The sequence below is a fragment of the Triturus cristatus genome, chromosome 7 (assembly GCF_964204655.1).
Source record: "Triturus cristatus chromosome 7, aTriCri1.1, whole genome shotgun sequence".
Lineage (NCBI taxonomy): Eukaryota > Metazoa > Chordata > Amphibia > Caudata > Salamandridae > Triturus > Triturus cristatus.
Genome location: NC_140590.1, coordinates 707,083,251 through 707,102,306, shown reverse-complemented (window position 1 = coordinate 707,102,306; position 19,056 = coordinate 707,083,251). Strand labels below are relative to the sequence as shown.

Below are 19,056 nucleotides of genomic sequence, written 5' to 3'. Positions count from 1 at the left end.
GTGTCTGCCCAGCTTAGGAGCTCTGAGCTTGACCCATGCCGCAGAAATACCTGCTGAATGAGTGACATAGTCCCGGGGCAAGCGCAGGTGCGTCACTGTCACGCCGTGCTTTCCTCCCTGTCTACTGAGCCTTGCTCTTTACCTACCTATGCAACGAGGAGAAGGTAAGGTGCCATTGAAAGAGTAAAGTAAAACCGTGTTCCTTTTTTCTTCATACCCTTTATACATCCTATATCATAAAAAGGCAGAAGGCTATTTAACAAATAAGATTGGGGACTCTTTATCATGAGTGACGAATGCAAATGCTTGAATCAGGGTGACCCTCTGGTAATTATCCTGGGCGAACACCAGTCTATCTTTTTTTTAACATAAACTGGAGGCAGCGATCAGAAATATGCAAATAATTCTTGGCCCTCCCCAAAAAAGTAACAGTCCAGCCAACAGTCCAGCCTGAGCGTCAAGCCATGCACCCCTAGATGAGAACTGCCAACAACCCTGCAGACATTTTAGCGCTATTGTGCCACATTGCTAAGCTCCGGCTCGGATCCCTCTGGCACAGGGAGCAGCGTCCAAGCATGGGCCCACCCAGACCGCCCTGGAAGCTTGAAAGCAGTAGATGGCAATGTCTGAATGATTTCAATCTACCAGTAATCGCAGTGGGCACCCTGCGCCACTCATTTGTTTGTAGACCCTGTGTGCCAATGCAGGCTGCAACCAGCACATTCATATCAAACGTGGGCAGGCCTTTTTCGAGTGACATACACCCTGATATTATTGCCCCCTTTTAAGGTTTTTACAGTTATTATGTCAGTGCAATAGCTCAAAACATGAGGTACTTACTGAAGAGACCTGTATGCAGCTTTTAGACTATAGGTTTAAGAAGCAATGGGGTCAGTTCATCTTTTCCTGATCAATGTAATGAATACTATGAAGAGAGGCAATGATAACAACTACAACTCAAATGTCAAATCAAATTGTGGTTTGCACCTAATAATTGGTCAGAATTATTTGTGGTGATGAAAATTTTCAACATTGAAGAAGCCAAAAATACAGTTTCTTACCGGGCCTTTGTTCATGAGTGCCATCTCGGTAGGTTGGTACACGCTAGACCGCATCTGCCCGTTGTACCCGCTGTACGGAGAGATGGGCTTCTTGGCTGTGAAGAAAGAGAACATGTTCAAGCAGTGTCAGCCTGCGGCGAAGTTATGCCATGCAAGATATCCAGGCCGGCATCCTCCACCCGTCTGAGGTTGGACACCAAGGGGCAGATTTACAAGGCCCTTGCGTCTCTTTTACACCGCCGTTGCGTCACTTTTGTGACGCAGCGGCAGCGCAAAGCCAGCGCCATGGTGCGGGGTACTTACAACGTGACGCATTTGGGAGATGCGCCACGTTGTAAAGCCCTGCGCCACATGTAGGCGTTCTGGCACAGGGGGGGCGTTCCAGCGCAGAAGCGCCTCCTAAATGTGACTGAGTGAAATCTACAAGATTTCACTCAGCCACTTTCAAGGCCATGCTGCGTCAAAACCCTGTGCCTGCTTGAAGCAGGCGTAAGGACTGATGCAGAATTTTAAAGGTAGGGCACCCCCAAGCCTTGCTGGAGCTAGGTCGCGCTTGCGACGCAACTCCAGCAAATCGCCGCCTTTACGGCAACAGATGCGTCACGCATCTGTCCATCTTTGCCCCATGGTGCGCCGCATTGTAAATGCGGCGCATCCATGGTGGCGGAGCCGTGACGCACAATAACTGGCGCATCCCTGCCGATATGCAGGGATGCGCCAGTTATTGTAAATCTGCCCCAACCCTTGAAGCCTGTGCCGCTGTACTCCAGCACGGGAAAGCTGAATGCCAACTACTTCTCGTGCTTAGAAGCTGAACCTGAGGGTTACCCACTGCATGACACCAGATATCAGTATTGTCCAACTCTGTGAACCTTGATAATTACCCCTCATGCACCTAGATACCATTTACAAGATAAGACACAGATCATTAGTGGAGAGGTGTGGCTCACTGGTTAGAGGCGGCAGACCCGTAAGTAGAGAATCGGCCAGGGACCAGGGTTCAATTCCCGACGCGGCAGGGTTGTGGACCAGGGTCAAAACGGACTCGATAATTCTCGCCTCGGTACCTACTCTAACCAGGAACACACTCGGCAACTCTGGGCATTAAGCTTGCCTCATCTCTACAACGGCCCCCCACAGACGCCGGGGATGCCTGGTTTCACCTTGGAGATACCCAGTAAGGGACCATCTCACAGGGAAAACCAGGACGGGTTCCCCAGCGGTCTTCAGCGCCAGGATACTCCGACAGGAGTGATAGTGCGCTTTACAAGTACACACACATTTACATTTACTGTTTATTTATGATACTTTCTGTTCCTACATGTTGCATGTCACCCAAGCCATTGCACCAAGGCTTGGAGTGTGCACTCTTCTTTCATGCAGGCACGCCTTGCACCTCTTTGGGCTCTAGTGCATGCACCTTTGATATTCAGTTGTGTGGCGTGCAGGTGATCTTGCTTGGCTGCCCTGTTTGACCATAAATGAAAATTATACTCACATGTACAAATCACATCAATACAAATAATTTTTTTGTTGACAAGGATAAAATGATCTGATGCTCGAGACATAGGTTCTCGGTGGCATCCTCATGTTTCTTTTTTAAACCAGCCGAGGATACCCAAGAATAAAGGAAATACCCTGGCTTACACTGGGGTTGTTTCAGACAAAGATCTGGAACCCGTTTAGGACCCGAAAAATATTATTCTTATCTCGCTCCCCATTGAGGGTGAGACCACCATGTTAGTATCATCTTAACATGGTGGGTCAGACTGGCTGATGATGAAGCATGCCACAAAAGAGTGGGTGAGCCTTTCCATCCAAAACATTTCTGTTTTTGATTTTGGTCTTTTTGTAAACATGGTTCTGTTATTCCAGAAATGAATATAGTAATACAGGTCTTGTTGTACCTGTTGTGAGTTATGTTTTATGTGTGGAGGATGTATGGCAAGTAAACATCTAACTCTCTTGTGTTATACAGCATAAAACTATCAACCTTAGGCTATTTCTAGCGCCATCTCCAGTAAACACGCTAGAATAGTTCTCATAGCAAGAACCCTATCCCATCCCAGTTCTTTATTTCCACTGCCAATCGCTTCGCACCCCATGCATGCCTAAACGAGAATAACTGACTGTCTCTTGATGGCAGAAAGTTTATCCTAGGATCCACCCCCCTTCAGGTTTGTCATAATTAAAGGGACACAGATAATTTCCCTTTTGCTAACAGAGTGGATTTAGTCCTTTATATACAAGAATATAACAACAGATACTACCTGGCCTTTAATGGTCAGGCCGACCCCGCCGCTTGTAAAAGCGCTCATGCACAAAGCATACTGGCCACAAGCGCTAACGGACCTGACAGGCGGTTGGCATCTAGAGCAGGATTATCAAATATTTTTATCCCCACCATATGTGACTTGGCCCCAGATACAGCTAGACTCGAATCTGCGAGAGTTTCTCCTGCTGTCTCCCAGACTAGGGCTATCCTTCCCTTCGCATGAAACATCTAAAGGTCTGCAGGTGTTTTTCCTGATATTATTGTACCTATCACTTTGATTTCCTCTTCTGCTTCACCATCACTACCGGAATATTATGTTACTCAGCACATGTCATCATCAGTGCTAAGTTGGAATGTGACAGGAAGTAAGACAAAGCTTAAGGGCACTGAATGGAGGAAGTTCATGGGAAATGTTTATAGGAATGGCTACAAAAGGGTTTTCATTCCTGCAATTAGTTCATCTGCTGGGACACCCTCAGTGCGTTTATTAATATGGGTGAACATTTAATTGAAGTGTTTTATCACAGAGTTGTCACTGCACTCCCCTTATCTGCATGGGCTTGTCATAATACAATCTACACCTACTAAGACTCCTATCCCTCAAATCAATATCTGTAATTGCAATGACATCATTGCGGGGTATTTAAATCTAACCTTCGAGCCCAATCATATTTCACAAGATCTATGTGCAGAGGAGGATGTGGTATGGCATGTTCCCGAGCTGACGTCTGCCTCTAGGAGCAATTTGTCTTGGGCCACTCAGCAAATGGTGAACCTCACTCTTACTCATGGATCACATGCTTGCAATGGTCATTCCGTTTCGGACCTAAGACCTGTTCCAACATTTCATGGAGGCAAATACGCCAGCTCTATAGACTATATCCTCTTAGATCTCCGCATCTGGGGAACTATGCTGAGCATTTATGATAAAGTGGCCACCCACATGGGAAAGATGCTCAAGAACTGGGATTCCCCAGATTCCATACTTAAAGAAAATAGCCACCAATTTTTGGACCTCAAAGATTATGAAGGGTTTTAAACAAGCCATCAAGAATTCAAAATGCCAGGAGTGGTTCTCAGCTACCTGCAGGGAGGCCAGGAGTAATTTGGGGAATATCCTAAAGTCTAGGAAACAGGGCAGCTATCAGGGAATCTAGAGCAACATAAAGGGAAGTCCATCAAATTTGCCAAAGCAACCTGGGAACAATCAATCTGGGGAGATCTTCTAGAGGCCTTATTTAAGAAGGACTAAAAAACATTCAGGCAGATAGTGAGCCAAGGAGCTAAAGGGCAGGTTAAACAGCCCAAATCTACAACTAAGCCAAGTGAAGGGGAAGAAAATGTTAAACTTCTGCACAACAATCCCATTCAGCCGTCCAACAGCCGGCCACTCCTTCCTGAGGGACATACAGCAGTTCCCCGCCTTGTGAGCCCACCACTCAGCTTTTCCCTGGAAGAAACTTTGAATGAAATTTGCACCCAAAGGCAAGGGAAAACCCCTAGATAAAATTCCTTCAGATACGTTTTACTCTCACCTCTCTATCTGTGTGACAATTTCACATTGTTTCCAGTACAATAGCTGTAGATGCACCCATTTCATCTATGTGAAAGGCGCCAAAATTGTGACAACCCATAAAAAAGGGTGTCGTAATCACCAGAGTATCTACCATCCTTTTGGCCTGTTAGACAACCTGCACAAAATGGTGTGCAAGCACGTTCTGGGCCACTTAACATCTTGGATAGAGGAGAAGAATGTCATCTCCCATCTACAGGCAGGATCTGGGGCATAAATGGGAACTACTGACCAGGGCTTTAGGCTCCTTATGATTAAAAGGAAGACTGTAGATGTTAGAGGTGGCTCACTCTTCGTCGCTTCATTGGTTTGTATTAAAAATAGGGTTTCTGGTTGTATCCCAGATGCAATGGGTAAAGCTTTGCGCAACACACACACACACACAAACACACCAGTGACACCCAACATACAACACAAAAGAGACTCCACACAAGGTTATATAAAAATATCCTTTGTATTATATCTAAAACACATAGACCACAATCACATTAATCACTTTGCCATCAGGCAATTGTCTTAATAATGCATAGACTATAAATCACTCTGCCCTCTGCCCCTCGCCAAGGCTCTCATCAGGACATCAATAGATCTCTCACCACTCGCTTCCTGCTGGCTTCCTGATGAGAAACATGCACTGGATGGCCACAAAGAGCGCTCCTCATGTGCTTTCACTTTTAAGGTTAAAAACGTGGGTGAAACAGCAGTCCAGTCCTTTCTCTGTCCCAGACAGAAGCAGCAACTAAAAGCCATCCTAAACCACACAAGTCAGGGGCAGCACTCCTCACAGTTTCTCCAGCACTCCTCCCACGATGGACACTTTAAGATCCAGCAAGGATCTTTCTTGAAATATTTTACCTCCCTAAGATATACCAACAGGAGGCCAGCACACACAAGCCCTTGGAGATTTTTCTTCACAAGCAGGATACACAGCAGGGCAAAAAGAGTCAGTCCTTTTTCTTCACCACAGACAGAAGCAGTAACTGCAGGCCAGCCCACCCCTCACACAGAAAAGGCAGTGCTCCTCACACAGTCCTTCCACTCTTCTTCTTGGCAGGGCCTGCTTGTGTCTTGAAGTAATCTAAAGTTGTGGGATTTTTTCATTGTTCTCTTTGTGGCAAGGGTCTCTGAACTCAGTCCAACCCAGTCCTGTCCTCCCTGGTGCAGCATGACCACATGGGGCAGAGACAGCATTGTGAAAATGAGAAACAGCTTATTCAGGTGCTAGCAACACTCCTCTCACCACTCTAAATGCAGACCATGTCTATTTAGCCCAGCAATGAGTCACCCAGGCAAGGCAGGACACACCTCCACCCCCATTGTGACTGTCTAGAGTGAATGCACATCCCCAGCTCCTGTCACTCCAAAACCAGACGCTGAATACACAAACAGTCAGAGGCACACAAAATGGTAAAGCAAGAAAATGCCCACTTTCTAAAAATAAAAGACACACAATTGATGGACGGAATGCAGAACAAATCAAAACATTCACCCCCAGTCAAGAGATCTGGGTTAAATCCATAATTCTTTCGCTCACCATGCCACCCCAGTTTAGACCTGGCCATATGCAAATCAGTCTTGACCCTGTGCCTCATGGGAACAGTGCAGCCCGAACTGCCAAGCCAGGCCCTCCCTGGACCGGAAACAAGCATCCTAGGACCGGTTTCGGGGATTCACCCCTCTTCAGCCAGGATAGCTTGATTCCAGTGGCACAGTGAGCCCAGGACCCACGTCTGGGCATACCTGGCGCACTTAGGGCGAGAAAGCATAAGACACACAATTGATGGACCGAATGCAGAACAAATCAAAACATTCACCCCCAGTGAAGAGATCTGGGTTAAACCCATCATTCTTTTGCTCACCATGCCACCCCAGTTTAGACCTGGCCATATGCAAATCATCTTGCCCCTGTACCTCATGGGAACAGTCCAGCCTGAACTGCCAAGCCAGGACCTCCCTGGACCGGAAACAATCATCCTAGGACCGGTTTCGGGGTTTCACCCCTCTTCAGTCAGGATAGATTGATTCCAGTGGCACAGTGAGCCCAGGACCCACGTCTGGGCATACCTGGCGCACTTAGGTTCGAGAAAGCAAAAGACACACAATTGATGGACGGAATGCAGAACAAATCAAAACATTCACCCCCAGTCAAGAGGTTTGGGTTAAACCCATCATTCTTTTGCTCACCATGCCACACCAGTTTAAACCTGGCCATATGCAAATCAGTCTTGACCCTGTGCCTCATGGGAACAGTCCAGCCCGAACTGCCAAGCCAGGTCCTCCCTGGACCGGAAACAAGCATCCTAGGACTGGTTTCGGGATTTCACCCCTCTTCAGCCAGGATCAAGCTATCCTGGCTGAAGAGGGGTGAAACCCCGAAACCGGTCCTAGGATGCTTGTTTCCAGTCCAGGGAGGACCTGGCATGGCAGTTCGGGCTGGACTGTTCCCATTGGGCACAGGGTCAATACTGATTTGCATATGGCTGGGTCCAAACTGGAATGGCATGGTGAGCAAAAAAACAATGGATTTAGGCCCAGATCTCTGTACTGGGGTGAATGTATGACATTGTTCTGCATTCTGTCCATCAATAGTTCTTTTTGCACTTTCTAAACGTGGCATTTTCAAACACACAATTTTAAAAATCACCTTCACTAAAAGGTGTGTTATTACATTCTGAGTTCAGAGAATCTAAACTCCATTTCTCTATCTTGTCCCTATGAACAGTTTCACGTGTAAAAAAGGTTTCAGTGCAGCCCCAGTAATAAGCCTATGGGACAGACAGCCTATTAGTAGTGAAAGATGAAATACACAGTATGTCACTATCAGGACATGTCACACGCACCAGTACATGTCTTAGCTTTCACATAAATTGCACTTTCTAAAAAGGGGGTACCTTAGTCCTACCTTAAGGGTACCTTACATGTAAGGAAAGGGAAGGTTTAGGCCTGGCAAGTGGGTGCACTTGTCAGGTTGAGATGGCACTTTTAAACTGCGTGCGCAGACACTGCAGTTGCAGGTCTGAGACACATTTACAGGGCTACTCCTGTTGCTGACAGAATCAGTGATGCAAGCCCACTAGTAGAATTGATTTACAGGCCCTTAGTGCACTTTACTAGGGACTGACCAGTAAATCAAACATGCCAATAGTGTATGATCAATCATAATCACAATTTACACAGCGAGCATATGCACTTTAGCATTGTACAGCAGCTGTAAAGTGCCCAGAATTCTATAGCCAGCGAAAAATAGGAGAAAAAAGGTAAAATGCTTGGGGATAAACCTGTTAAAAGGGCCAGGTCTAACAGTTTGCGAGCATCATTTGATGTTGTCCTAAGGGCAAGAGTATGGAAGGTCCTAGCTGATATGAACCTCCGTGTCACTTTGTGGAACACAATTATGTGCTTGCACAAGGAGAACTATGCTAGGATCCAGTGGGGATCACATGGGTATTGACGTAGCAAAAGGTATTCGCCAAAGTTGTGTTTTGAAAGACAAAGTCCTGCGCACACAATCAGGATAAAGCTTATTAGTAGCATCTGTCAGAGGAATGAGTAAGTATATGAATTTGATTGATTATGAACATAGAAGGTCGACATCAGCAGAATTTTTGAGAAAAGAAAACTTTATGTGTGTCAATGTCTGACCAATACAAAGCACGCAAATATTCAGCCGACACGTGTTTCGTCACACTGTGTAAAGAAGTGACTCTTCAGGGCTGGGAAGGGCACAAAGAAATAACAGAAAATGAAGATGAGTGAAAAAAGCAAAAAATATAAAACATTATACTGCAAAGGCTGAAAGAACGTGGGTCCAAGGTGTGAGATGCTCTTGATATGAAACGGGTGATACAATGCCTCAAGAACAGAATTTTAAACAAGGTGCACCTGGACTGTAGAGCTGGACGAGGCACTTTCAGTGGATAAAGTGGCTATGGCGAATCCAAAATATATATGAGCAGGCAAAGGACGGTGAAAGGTGCTCTTAATATGGACCCGGTGACGCTAAATCACTGTAAAACTAAATTCAACTTTGAGGAATAAAGAAAACTAAACTGGAATGCTCCTTAGCGAAAGCGAATTGCGTGTTTATACGAATGTGTAGCATGCTGGATAACTGCTGCACTAGTAAATAAAATTGCGTGTGCCAAATGACTACGGAGAGTGCAAGAAAAATTATGGTGAAAAGACAGAAAAGGTAGAGATAGTGGGCTGAAAAACGACTGGTGATGGATAATGCAGAAAATCCCAAAACGCATGCGAGAAGGTGGCCGAACATTATAACATTAGAAATTCGTGATAGAGTTATGATTGTAAAGCACATAAGTAACCTGAGCAAAATTGAAACGAAAAAGTCTAGAGATCATTCAGTAACGGATGGAAAAACACAATAATGACAAAAGGTTGTGTTTTGGCCCGACTCTTTTTCTCATATTTGTAAACAAAAGAATAGATTACCCACAAAATTGTGTTAATAACTCATCATCTCTGGCTTGCAAAAAGTGTCCGGCTTTGGTTTTTCGTCGACCACACTGTGCCGTTTTCCTACAACAGGCCTGGGCCTTTAGATGTTTATGGATAGGTTCCTATTTTTTTGTGACATATGGGTTGGAGATAAATGCTCTAAAGATTAAATTCATGGTTTATTCTAAAAGACTGAGTAGTACTATTAGATTAGGTGGTGTGCCTCTTGAGATAGTATCGAAATTTGACTATTTGGAATCAGAATGTCGGATAAGGAATCCTGGGGACCCCAAATCCAAAATAGCTGTGCACTTATCAACCATAGAGCATTTGCCATCTTAAGGGTTGCCAAACAAGCCCCATCCTATCTGATCTGCCCTGTGATACAGATTTATAATGCCCAGGTCAAGAACACCGTTGTGTATGGCACTGAGCTGTGGGGTCATAGATACTGCTTGCTTTTTGGTGTGGGCAAATTATAACTTTATAGGGGATTTGCCTGCCTGCAGCATGGGATTCCACTCCTGCCGCTCGGATTAGACCTCACCCTCAAGACCGTTATAGAAGAGGCGGGATTGTCAACTTTAATGCACTGGCTTTGGGTATGGTCAACAGAGGCTTTAAAGCCATATAGAGAAGCCCTAAGTGAGTTCCTTGCCTTAAAATATTCATATAAAATCCCTTGGTTGCTCTACATCAAACAGAACTTTAATAGCCTAGGGCAGGGTAGACTATGGAGTGCCCCTTCAGCTTTCAATAGCAATGTTAAAGGTGTCATCAAGCGGGCATACTGGACATATTTTAATGCACTTACCAAGTCTTCAAACTCTACCGATAGCAAAACCAAATACATTTTAAGCACAAAGATGTATTTGAATTTGAGCATATCCTGGATTACATTAGGCTGCCCTGGGCATGTTCATTTTACCCGCAGCTTTGTTATGGCATCCTCCCACTGGCTACTTACTCCTCACGGTGGGCCTTGTCTTCGGACAAGTCTAACCTCTGCTCGGCTGTCATTTCTCGGAAGAGTCAGAGGAGCCCTTTTTATTGTTTTGCAGGGCATACTCCAGATCAAGGCTTAAGTGGATTACTCCAATTTGTCGGGCTTTGTGTCTGATAGATCTATTAATTGATCGAGGATATGTAAAATCATCACTTGGACGGTCACGGTCTTTACAGTGCCCAAATTTACTATGTCCGCATAGTTGATGCGCCAGAAGATTTTAGGCTCTATTAGCTCTTAGATTCTGTAATAGAAAGGTAATTTTTGTAAACCCCTTCACCTGTAAGCCCGAAATTAGAGTTAGAATTAGAAGGATACTGCTGATTTGAATATTGTCAATATTCTATTTTCATTGTTTTTAACTTGATATTATATGCCAATGATTGTATTTTATGGGAAATGGTTTAATTTTAGAATTTTTGGATTTGAACTGACAAGAAATGTGGAATTTGGAGATTGAAAAGCAGAGGCGCCAAAGCACAGCCCTGTTTCAGATATCTGTGTTATGATCTTCTTTGATACATTGGAGCTTTGAGTTAATTTATGCCTGACACATATATTGGTATGCAATCAATAAATGAGTTCAAGAGGGAGTCTGGCTGGAATTGCCCAGTTTCTGAGCTTAGACCATAGTAAGGACCTATCAACTGCTTCTGGGGCAAACTGTAATTGATGAAACAGCTTTTTTTAATATCAACTGCATGAAGGACCAGTTGCTGTAAGGCCAAAGCAGTGCCCATTCTATCACAGTTTGGCCTGATACCCGTATGTAGTGTGATTATGTTTTAATAATTTTCCATCTTTCAAGATCTTTCAATAGAAGTTTAGCTAAAAATGTTCCTTTAATATTATTAATCTAGGCAGTCATGTGGTAGTTTGTTGTAAGTCCAATGTCAACTCTCTTAGGTATTGGTTCCAATATGGAGCCCTGCCAAGCTTGCTTTATATCCAGCTTTAGGTTAAGGGAATAACAATGCTGTCAAGAAAGAAGGGTCAACTTTAAAGAGAGCGTTGGTAATGCCATTTGGACCTAGCGCACCATCTGTGGGTGCTATTTCGTTTAACTTGGCCACATCCTCCTGGGCAAAGAAACAAGACCTTATACCTGTCACAGTGCCTATTTATAAGTCTTCGTGTAGTTTTTCAATGTGCACAAATATTCAATACATCTTGCCTTCCTGAATGAAACTAAAATCCTGGATCCAAATCATGTAATACCATGACACAAAGTCAAGAGCCGCTGGGTTGGCTAACAATCTATCCATCCTGGCACATTCCAGGGCAACAATTTAATTTGGTCTCAAAAATGTAGACGTCATAGAAGCCTAATGGGTGTGACATTAACGTCACTGTTTTTTACAAGTAGAACCATGGCCATTCATTAGAGTTCCATTTAAAATCCACTTTATGAGAATTATTTAGGTGTGTAGAGATAGATCGCACTGAAACACCAGCCATCATTTCAAGTCCTTTCTGGATGTTGTGGGGAGATTGGCTGGAGCCCTCTGCACATTTCAATAAAGATGACTTGAGAGGGGGCAAGGGGTTACAGTTTGGGGCTGGAAGATGTAGCCGTCCAATGTTTCAGGGTAGTGACTGCTGTGCACCTCTGTCATCTGAACGCCCCATGATGCAGAGCTTTGTCTCTGTGCCCCAATAGAATCAAAACCCGCTACCGACCTTTTAATAAAACCTAAATGGTAAACGGAATTGCATTCTATCAATGCCGCTGCAGGCCCCATGCTGCACTGAAGTGACAGAATGTTATAACCATTATATAACACATGGGATTCTACAGCCCCTTTATAGAAACCTGTCTCTAATTTCTGTATAAAATCTGAAAAAGTTTTAACAGTTCCAGATGGAACTTTCAGACCATCCAGTCGCCTAGGATAAAGAAAGGAGGTGGCCTCTCAACTGCAATGACTTATTACATTTATGTTCTAAGGCCTAAGAGCCAGCAGCAGAGGGGAAAGGTAGGTCAGGTCATAGAGCATAAGTGAAATCGATGTAAAAATGTGACATTTCTTTCTTCTGCTCTGTTTTTCTGGATGTGCGGTGACAAGCAGAAAGGAGATTTTTTTGGCAACATGCTTATTTCTTGCACTTGTAAGGTAAGTTTCGTAAAATATAGAATTTTTCTGCTTCTTTCTACACATTCGAGCTACTGTGCCTTTCTTTAAGTGTTTAATTTTGAACTACAGATTTTATTTTTATTTTTTATGTTTTCAAACGTGCTCTCTCTTTCATGTGAAAGAGCTACGCACCAAGAATTTAAGTGGTTTGTAGGAAAGGTTATGTGTGACCACGTGCTTTGCATGGTGATGGACGTGGACCCTTCCCTGAGTACTCTAATTGTACTAATGTCTGGATACACAATGTTGTTGTCATGGGGGAACAAGGAGCATGTGTGTGCGCCATGACATGTCTGGATTGTGTACTTTTTGGAACATGAGGGGCGCACAAAGTGCTACCCTCACAATGTTGAAAAGCTACTGCCTTTAACAGGAGTTGAATACAAAATGATAAGTGTACAAACAGTGATGGATGGCATGCTTGAATTAGTCTCAGCCACTGGCAATCACTGGGACCACGACCCAATCAATTGCTATTTTTCACATCATGCCACCTCAGTTTGGACCCAGTCATATGTAAATGTTTCCTCCCTGAACCGTGATGCAAGCAATCCAGAACCAGTTTCAATGTGGGTCGCAGGAACACTGTGTGACTGGAGCCAAGCTGTACCCGGCTGGTGAGCCCATAACTATGGCGAAACCAGCCCTGGGTTGCTTGTGTTCTGGTTGAGAAACAACCTTGCTTGTCAGTTCGGACTGGACTGTTCTGATTGGAGTAGGGTGAAGACTGATTTTCACATAGCTGAGTCCAAACGGAGGTGGCATGGTGTGCAAAATAATGATGGATTGTGATGTGGCCCGAGCAATTACCACGGGCTGAGATGAATTCAAGAATTTCATCCATCACTGCTTTGTATACTTATTTTGCCAGGAGTTGAGCAGCAAGAGTGCCGTGGTGGCAGCATATGGTGTAGTGATCAGTAGGAATGCATAGGTCCTTTTTACCTATGCCACTATAGTGAGACCTTAAGGCGCTCTCATTTAAAGTTCTGCTTCTAGGTGCTTAACTCAAGCTTGGTCTGCATTGGTTTGTAGTGCTGCGCAGTGTGTATGTGGTATACATGTGCTGGGTGTATGTGTGTGTGTGAATGGTGCAATATAGGGTTTATATAGTGCTGTGCAGTGTGTGTATATTATATGCATGTGATGGGTGTGCCTGTGAATGGTACAATACATAAAGGATGTACAGCTGTGCAGCACATTTATTCTATATGCATGTGCTGAGTGTATGTGTGCCATTGAATAGTACAGTACATGGAAGACTCTGAGTTCCATTTTGATAGACCCTGGGCTGAGTAACGTGAGGAAAAAAGGAATTTGTGTATTGCTGTATTCCTGTGAGCTGGTGGAGGGAGGGAGAGGCAGGCTCTTTGTACACTTCAAAGGGTGCTCTGTGCTTCAAAAAGAGGTGACTGGGAAGGGGCCTGGAGATATCTCAGGGAGGATATGGGGCTGAGAAGAGAATCATAAAGAGTAGGGCTGAGGCCCTGGGATAATGTTTTGATACTTATATGTAAGGCTAAAGTGGTACATGGTCCAGTTGCTCAGGATCCATAGTCGGTCGAGACCTGAGATGTCAGGAATGAAAGGCCTCTACCCCCAAGGTTAGGTCCAGTAACTCCAGCTTGCACAGTGGTATTCTGAACAGGGTTCTGACACCATGTATTATAAGAAATAAAGTACTCCTGACATACATGATAAGTATATTGCAAGTCATCCCGGAGTTCCATAACCTTATAAAGGAACTCATTCCTCTTTATAGTCATGGAATTCCAAGGTGACTTGCAACATCCTTATAATATATTGCCTCGATTAAGCACGTAATGTGGCCCCCTGGAGTCATTTACTGGAGTAAAAAGCAAAACTAAGGAATGAAAATCCTGAGACCTCCTCTCCAACTTCCCACCAGTATCCCAGGCTTTCTACTTTGCAAAATAAATTGTTGAATGTACTTGGGGAGCATCAACACTGTGGAATTATGTGAAGGCGCTGAGGCAGGAAAAGCTGTGCCTCTGTGAGAGCCCAGGAGCATCATCCACCATATGTGTACATTGCAACTTATATATACGTGCATAATTTTCATTCGACTTCGACTCCTCAATATGGTTATGTGCTTTGGATTCTTTATATTTTCAATTATATTAATTACCACTGATATTTCGTATTGCATCGCTGCTACACTTTTCTGTCACTTAATTCATTGGTATACCAGGTCGTTGTGAGATAAAATTAGGCACCTGTGAAAGGGTAGACGTGGTGGGATGGAGGACACAGATACTGGCATGGAGGGAGGTCAGTGTCCAAAGATGGGACACGAGACAATTGAACGCTAACTGTTTAGGGTCTTGGAGAAAAAGGGTAATTGAGGGATGATCGATAATTGGGGTGCAGTGGGTCCCTCCTATGTTGGGGTCGCCGGTTTTATACTAGCATGACCGGTATTTCAATGTTCCTGCTGGTACAAAAATTAGAAAAAATACCCTAAGTCTTTATTGTTTTGTCTCATCAAACAGTAAATGTAAAAAGAAAACACTGTCAAATGTGTCTACTGCAGCTTTACCCCCAGGTCCCTTATGTCCTCGTCCCATTCATAACAAGTGGAGATGACCATCTCCCGACAGAAAAAAACAAAAGGAATGCTGGGACCCTAATACTGCCCCTCCCACCGGGAGTACATAAGCAGTACTTACCCAGCATCCCGCCTGTTCTTTTTTCTGTCTGTCGACAGACTGTATGTGATGTGCTGGTGCTGCTCCTGCTGGGCTGGAGTGGCGGTCTTCTCTTCTCCTCCCCCCGCCCGGCTGCCTGGCTGTGCGGACGCGGGGTTTCCTGGACTGTCTCTTGGCCTGCCGGGCTTGCTGGGAGTCAGTCTCTGTTCCTGCCGGAATCCTGCTTGGCCGCCCGGCTCTTTGCGGCTGGGACGTGTGCTCCTGTTTCCTTCCGGTTCGCGGGTGCTTCTTCCCGAGCCTGGCCGGGTGAGACGTGCCTAGCTTACGATGTTCCTCCTCGTTCTCCTGGTGTCCTGCTGGAGGTTGGAGGGGGGGGCCTTGGCGCTGGTGTTGGCCCCCGCCCGGGTGAGTCCCGCTTGGCGGCTTTTCCTTCTTTCTGGCGAGGATTTGCAGGTTTCCCTTCGACTTTCTTTGCGCAGGGGCGCTTTGCCTTCCTCCTTGTTGGGGCTTCCGTCTCCTTGGGCCCTGGCAATACACGCTGCCTTGCGTGCCCTTGACGGGCATCTGCTATGGGACGCTATGGGGCCCTTCTTCCGGAGTGTCTACAGCGCCGGCCATTTCATTTGTGCTGTTTCTGTGCTGTTCTGTGCTGCCGCTGCCTGTGCCTCTGCGTCCCGACCTTCGTGGCTTGTGCTCTGCCTGCCGCTCTGTTGCGTTGGCCGGTGTTTCCTGTTGGGGTCTGTCATGTGCTGTTGCGGTGTGTCCTGTGGGATGTTGTCGCTGCGGGTGGGGTGGCGTCCTGGCGGCCCTACGGGTGATGCACCTGGTTCTGCTGTCTGCTCCTTCGGGGTCTTTTGGGGTGCCCGCTCCTGTTTGCAGCTGTTGGGGTTTGCGATCCCGGGTTCTGTTCCTGGGCTCCAGTCCCATGCTTCCGAGCACCGCGGTCATCCGGGTGGTCCGTAAGCCTCCTTGCATGCCCTCACTCCCCCCTGCGATGGTTGCAGGGGTGCTGTCCTAATTCAGACGTTTCAGTAGGCATGGAACTGGTGTTGAATGCCTGTTGGACACTTACTCGAATACGCCAAGTTTGCGCAGGCTGTTGCATGCGGTGGGGGTTCATTCGTGGACTCCCTGCAGGTCAGGGGTATGTGCCGTCTGCGGTTTCTGGTTCTGGTCCCAGCGGGAGGTGCTGGGCCCTTTGCCGTGGGTTATCTCTCCTCCTGCGGGTGGCTGCCTCTAGGGTGGCCCTCGCTCGTCATTTCAGCCTTGGCGGTCTCTGTCATGCCTTGCCTTGGGGTTGCGGGCTTCGCTGCCTTGGCTCTGTTTCCTAGGTTGTGCCTTTGCTGGCTCAGGGCTGGTGCGGACGCTGCTGTGCTGGAGCGTGGGTCAGGTTCCTCGTGGTCCCCCACCGTCTTGCTTGTTTCCCGTCCTGGATCTCTTGTCGGTGCTGGGTGCCTGGTGGTGTATTTTGTCCGGTCCTTGTTCCTGGCTGCATGTCTCCCGTTTGCTTGGTGCCTGGCCCTGCCGCTCCTGCCTCTCTGGCGGTTCTTTCTTGTTTTGCCGGCCCTTGACGGTGTTCGGGTTGTTCGTTGTCGTCTTGGGTGCTGCTGTGTTTCTGCCTGCCTTCTGGTACGCTGGCCGCGCTGCTTGTGTCCTCCTGGGGTTCCCTGCACTTGCGGGTTGATGGCTTCCCTGGGTGTTGTGGTTGGGGCCTTGGTCCTCCTGGGCCTGATTGGCCGCCCTGCTCCTGGCCCTTGTTCTGGTGTGGGCGGTTGTTCTTCGGCTGCCCACGTCGCTGGTGCTTACCCTCTCCTGGGCGTTTGGTCCTGCCGGGGTCTGCCCGCTCTTTGTGTCGCACCTGCCGGTCCTGCTCTCTGAGTGTTCCTGGTGCTGGTGCTGTGGTTTGGCCTCGGGGGCCTGGGTCCGTGGTGTGGTGCAGTGTTCGCCTCCTCCTGGTTCCCGGGGTTTGCGCCTGTTGCTGCCTCCCTTCCAGCGGCTGGTGTTTGTCCCGGTGCCTTCTGTGAGCTGGGGTTGCTTAGTGGGGGCTGGCTGGCTGGTGCTGCCTCCCTCTGCTTGCCTCTTCCTTGCTGGGTGCTGCTCTCTTGGTTGCTCCTGGCTCTGGCGCTCCCTTGGCGCTGTTGCTAGCTTTTGGGGTTTCCTTGGTTTTGTCCTCGTGTTCCCTACTTTTGCTGCTCCCCTGGTCTGTTTCCTGTGTCTTTGGCTTCCTTCCGTGGGCCCTAGCCGACCCTCCCGGTTCGGCCCTCGGTGCTGCTCGGTCTGGTTTGGGCTCCTGCTCTTCCTTTCCTTTGCGCCAACCTCCGGGGTGTGTTCCCTGTGCGGTTCACCTGCCTGGGGTTAGGGCCCCTGCCGTCTGGGTCTGGCTGTCTTTCGCTGTTGCCATGTCCTGGGCGCTGGCGCCTGTTTTCCCCTCTCCTGTTCTGCGGTTGGGGTTCTGTCTGGTCTCTGGAGGCGGTTGCTCTCTGGGGGGGTCCTGGTCTCGTCTGGTCCCCTTCCTCTTTGCCTGGCTGGGATCCGCTGGGGTTTTCTGGTTCATGCGGGTTTCTGGCGCCTGTTGGTCACTTTCTTCGGCACTGCATCCTTGCCTCTGCGCTCTCTGGCTGGCCTGGCGGGTCGCTCCGCTGGTGTCGGGTCCTGTCCGGGTGTGTCCTTCTGGGCCTGCTCCTGCTGGTAGTTCTCTTCCCGGGCTTGTTTTGCCTGTGGTTGGGTTTCCAAGTTTCTGCCTGGTGTCTCCCTTGTGGGATGTTGGAGTTCCCCCGGTGCTCCTTCTTCGTTGGCCCTCTTTCTGCTGCCTTGTTCGAGCCTGTGTGGGGTCCTGGTGTTCGGTGCTTCTGGGTTGGCATGTCCGGGGGTGCCTTCTGTTGCTCCTGGCCTGCTGGCTTCCTGCTGGTGTGGCGAGGCCTTTGGCGGTGCCTCTTTGGTTTGCTGGCTGTTCGGTCGCTTCCCTGCCGGCTGTGGGGTATGTTTCCCGGGCTTTCCTGGTTCTTTCCTGGTTCCGGTGTCTTGGCTCGCTCCTATCTTCCCTTGCTTCCCCTGGGTGTGCTCCCGGTGTGGGTGTATTTTGGGTGCCCCCCCCCTTCTCTTGTTGGGGTGCGGTTCTGTTATGTTCGTCATCGCCTCTGTGGGGTTCGCCCTCCTGGATGCGGGTTGTCCGGGGTCTGCTGTTGGTTGGCCCTCTGGCTTCTCTGCTTCCTCCGGTTTCCACTCGGCGGTTTCTCTTGTTTGTTTCTTCCGGCGGTGGTGGGCAGGGGGTCTCTGTGGGCCTTCCTGCCCTTGCTTTGGCCTTTGTGTTGCCTGGGCTCTTTTCTGTGGGTTGGTTGGGCCTGCGGGTCCTCCTGCGTGGGTGGGTTGCTTGGCTCCGGTCCTGGCTTCCTGGTTCCTTTGCGTTTGTTGCCCTGTTTTTGGGCTGTTTCTTGGCTCCTCTCCAGCGTTTTCTGGGGTCGGGCCTGGTGGGTTTCTGGCCCGGGGGCCGTGCGCCCTGAGGCCTTTTTTCCGATACTTGGGGTGTTGGGTGCCTGTGCGATTCTCCGCTGTGTTGGTGCGTGTTTTTTTCTGCCCTCTGTCGTTCGGCGGGTTCCTGCCTGGTTGTCTCGTGGTTTGGGGGCAGCCGGGGGTTCCTGTTACCCTGGGCTTGCGCCCTGCCTTGTTTTCCCTCCCTTTGGGGTTGGGGGTTTTTGGGGTTGTGGCCGGTGGCCCTGTCCCCTCCCTTGCTGGTTCTGTTAGGTTCCGGCTTGTTGGTTTCCAGTCTTTGTTGGCCTCTCTGTTGTTTGGTCCGCTGCTGGTTCTTTCTGGGGGCTTCTCTTGCCTGTGGTCTTTTGGGTTGGCTTCTTCTACCCCTGCTGGTCTGGGTTTGGTGTCCGT

At 47.8% G+C, this 19,056-nt stretch overlaps 1 protein-coding gene across 1 annotated transcript in view; it reads right to left on the bottom strand.

Annotated features, from left to right (window-relative positions):
* The window catches only part of GPRC5C (G protein-coupled receptor class C group 5 member C), a 137,810-nt gene that overhangs the window by 69,359 nt on the left and 49,395 nt on the right, over positions 1 to 19,056 (bottom strand). Inside the window, exon 3 of the mRNA XM_085617367.1 lies at positions 1,062 to 1,156. Coding sequence (XP_085473493.1) covers positions 1,062 to 1,156 — 95 coding nt within the window. The remainder of the gene's footprint in view (positions 1 to 1,061; positions 1,157 to 19,056) is intronic.